At 41.3% G+C, this 3,344-nt stretch overlaps 1 protein-coding gene across 1 annotated transcript; it reads right to left on the reverse strand.

The window, feature by feature from the left end:
- Window positions 1-383: 383 nt before the first annotated feature.
- LOC147033474 (uncharacterized) lies at window positions 384-2,269 on the reverse strand. The gene is made up of 4 exons (XM_085871917.1): window positions 2,085-2,269; window positions 1,629-1,873; window positions 1,389-1,465; window positions 384-1,272 (listed from the first exon to the last, which is right to left on the reverse strand). The coding sequence occupies exons 1-4, from the start codon at window positions 2,267-2,269 to the stop codon at window positions 640-642; spliced, it is 1,140 nt and encodes a 379-aa protein (XP_085728043.1). The 3' UTR covers window positions 384-639.
- Window positions 2,270-3,344: the final 1,075 nt, after the last annotated feature.

Raw genomic sequence — 3,344 nt, forward strand, 5'->3', positions numbered from 1 at the left:
CCACATTAAGAATTTCCGGTTACTTCGGCCTGGATTCAGAATCAGCGATCAAATAATGTAAATCACGATTAAAAATTATTTTTTGATGATGCGGGAGATATCTTTATTAAAATCAGTGGAGGAAATATACACCATGTCTGATATTATTTGGGTCTTTCATGTCTCTGACGATGCCTTTATCTCCCAGCATGCATCATTCCCCATGACAAAAACCGGAAACAAAAAAAAACCAGAAATAAAACAAAAACGGAAGCAAAAGGGTCATAGGCAACGACACTGATTCACAATTGGCAGGGTATTGTGTTGTTTTTGTTGTTTTCTATTCTCTCATGTGCACGCGTTAAGTAATATTCACAAGATAGAAATAAAACCCAATCATGTTTATACACCGCACAGCGTTTAAAAACAACCGGAAGCAAAAGCTCATAGCTAACGACACGGATTCCAATTAGCCAGGGGTATTGTGTTGTTGTTGTTGCTGTTGTTGTTTCCTATTCTCTCATGTGCACGCGTTAAGAATTAAGCTCACTTTGTTCGCTATTACCACTAATTGAGTAAATTACAGTAAATGTTTGAATTGTTGGTCATTAACTTGCAAAGAATTTTCGATTCTACGTATACATTAACTTTGGACATTTATTAGTAAGCTCCACTCATTTTGCGTGCATCTTCACTGCTCCTTTTGCATGCATCTCTATTGCTCCTTTTGCGTGGATATCTACTTCTCCTATTGCATGCAAATCCACTGCTCCTATTGTGCACATCTCTACTGCTCCTATTGCGTACATATCTACTGCTCCTTTTGTGTGCATATCTACTGCTCCTATTGCGTGCATCTCTAATGCTCCTATTGCATGCATATCTACTGCTCCGATTGCGTGCATATCTGCTGCTCCTATTGCGTGCATATCTACTGCTACTATTACGTTCATATCTACTGCTACTATTGCGTGCATATCTACTTCTCCTATTGCGTGCATATCTACTTCTATTGCGTGCATCTCTACTGCTCTTATTGCGTACATATCTACTGCTCCTTTTGTGTGCATATCTACTGCTCCTATTGCGTGCATCTCTAATGCTCCTATTGCATGCATATCTACTGCTCCGATTGCGTGCATATCTGCTGCTCCTATTGCGTGCATATCTACTGCTACTATTACGTTCATATCTACTGCTACTATTGCGTGCATATCTACTTCTCCTATTGCGTGCATATCTACTTCTATTGCGTGCATCTCTACTGCTCCTATTGCGTGCATATCTACTTCTCTGATTGCGTGCATATCTACTGCTCCTTTTGCATGCATCTTAACAGTTCCTTTTGCGTCCATCTCCACTGCTCCTATTGCATGCATATCTACTGCTCCTATTGCATGCATATCTACTGCTCCTATTGTGCGCATCTCTACTGCTCCTATTGCGTGCATATCTACTGCTCCTTTTGCATGCATAGCTACTGCTCCTATTGCATGCATCTCTACTGCTTATATTGCATGCATATCTACTGCTCTGATTGCGTGCATATCTGCTGCTCCTATTGCGTGCATATCTACTGCTACTATTACGTGCATATCTACTACTACTATTGCGTGCACATCTACTTCTCCTATTGCGTGCATATCTACTTCTCCTATTGCATGTATATCTACTGCTCCTTTTGCGTGCATATCCACTGCTCCTATTGCGTGCATCTCTACTGCTCCTATTGCGTGCATATCTACTGCTCCTATTGCGTGCATATCTACTGCTCCGATTGCGTGCATATCTACTGCTCCTATTGCATGCATCTCCACTGCTCCTATTGTGTGCATATCTACTGCTCCTATTGCGTGCATATCTACTGCTCCTTTTGCGTGCATCTCTACTGCTCCTTTTGCATGCATCTTAACAGTTCATTTTGCATGCATCTCCACTGCTCCTTTTGCATGCATCTTTACTGCTGCTTTTGCATGCATCTCTACTGCTCCTAATGCGTGCATATCTACTTCCCCTATTGCATTCAAATCCACTGCTCCTATTGCGTGCATCTCTACTTCTCCTATTGTGTGCATATCTACTGCTGCTTTTGCATGCAGCTCTACTGCTCCTTTTTCGTGCATCTCCATGCTCCTATTGCGTTCATATCTACTGCTCCTTTTGCATGCAGCTCTACTGCTCCTTTTGCATGCATATCTCGTGCTCCGATTTCGTGCATCTCTACTGCTCCTATTTCGTGCATCTCTACTGCTCCTATTGTGTGCATCTCCACTGCTCCTTTTTTGTGCATCTCTACTGCTCCTATTGTGTGCATATGTATTGCTCCTTTTGCATGCATCTTTACTGCTCAAATTGCGTGTATCTCTACTGCTCCTATTGCGTTCATATCTACTGCTCCTTTTGCATGCAGCTCTACTGCTCCTTTTTCGGGCATCTCTACTGCTCCTTTTGCATGCATATGTACTGCTCCTTTTGCATGCATCTCGACTGCTCCAATTGCGTCCATCTCTAATCCTCCTTTTGCATGCATCTCTACTCCTCCTTTTGCATGCATCTCTCCTGCTCCTTCGGAGTGCATCTCCAATGCTCCTTTTACATGCATATCTACTGCTCCTTTTGCATGCATCTCTACTCCTCCTTTTGCATGCATCTCCACTGCTCCTTTTGCATGCATCTCCATTGCTCCTTTTGTATACATCTCCACAGTTCATTTTGCATGCATCTCTACTACTACTTTTGTGTGTTTTGCCCCTTGTTTTTGTCTGTTACATCCTGTTGCATTCAGCATACCAGCTCTTCTACAAGCCTTGACTATGTAGACAAAAACTAATGTAAAAATTAATTATTTTAGTGCATTCGCCAAAATGCTATCTCGTTCCGACCTTTTGGACACCTTGTAGATCCATCAATAGTAAGTGTATAACATTAGTGAAATCATCCGAGCTGTGTGTGCTGCCCAGGGAAGACTGGTTTTAATTGGAATAAACCATTGATAATGAATAACCAGGCGTATTTAACTTGTTAACTTTTCCTATCGAGAAAACTCAGCTGATGAGATTCAATGCTCAATCGGAAGTAGAGATTTTTTTTGAATGGAAGAAAAAAGATTGAAGACCTATGAACATTTGTTGATTTCCCAACAATGTCGGATAAAGATGGAGGAACTGAGAAAGATATATGAAGGACAAAAACATATCAATGAAGAAATTTAAGACAGAAGATGGAGATGGTTCAGACACGCAATGAAGAAAGATGAAGACAATGTTCTCGACATCAAGAGGGTAAAGAAGGAGAAAAAGACCAAGAGTAACTTAGACGACTGTCCAAGTAGTAGGAAAACCTTTAAATGGGATGGAAGTGAGAGA

Source organism: Eptatretus burgeri, chromosome 2, assembly GCF_056783735.1.
Source record: "Eptatretus burgeri isolate ZD-2024b chromosome 2, Ebu_testis_v1, whole genome shotgun sequence".
Lineage (NCBI taxonomy): Eukaryota > Metazoa > Chordata > Myxini > Myxiniformes > Myxinidae > Eptatretus > Eptatretus burgeri.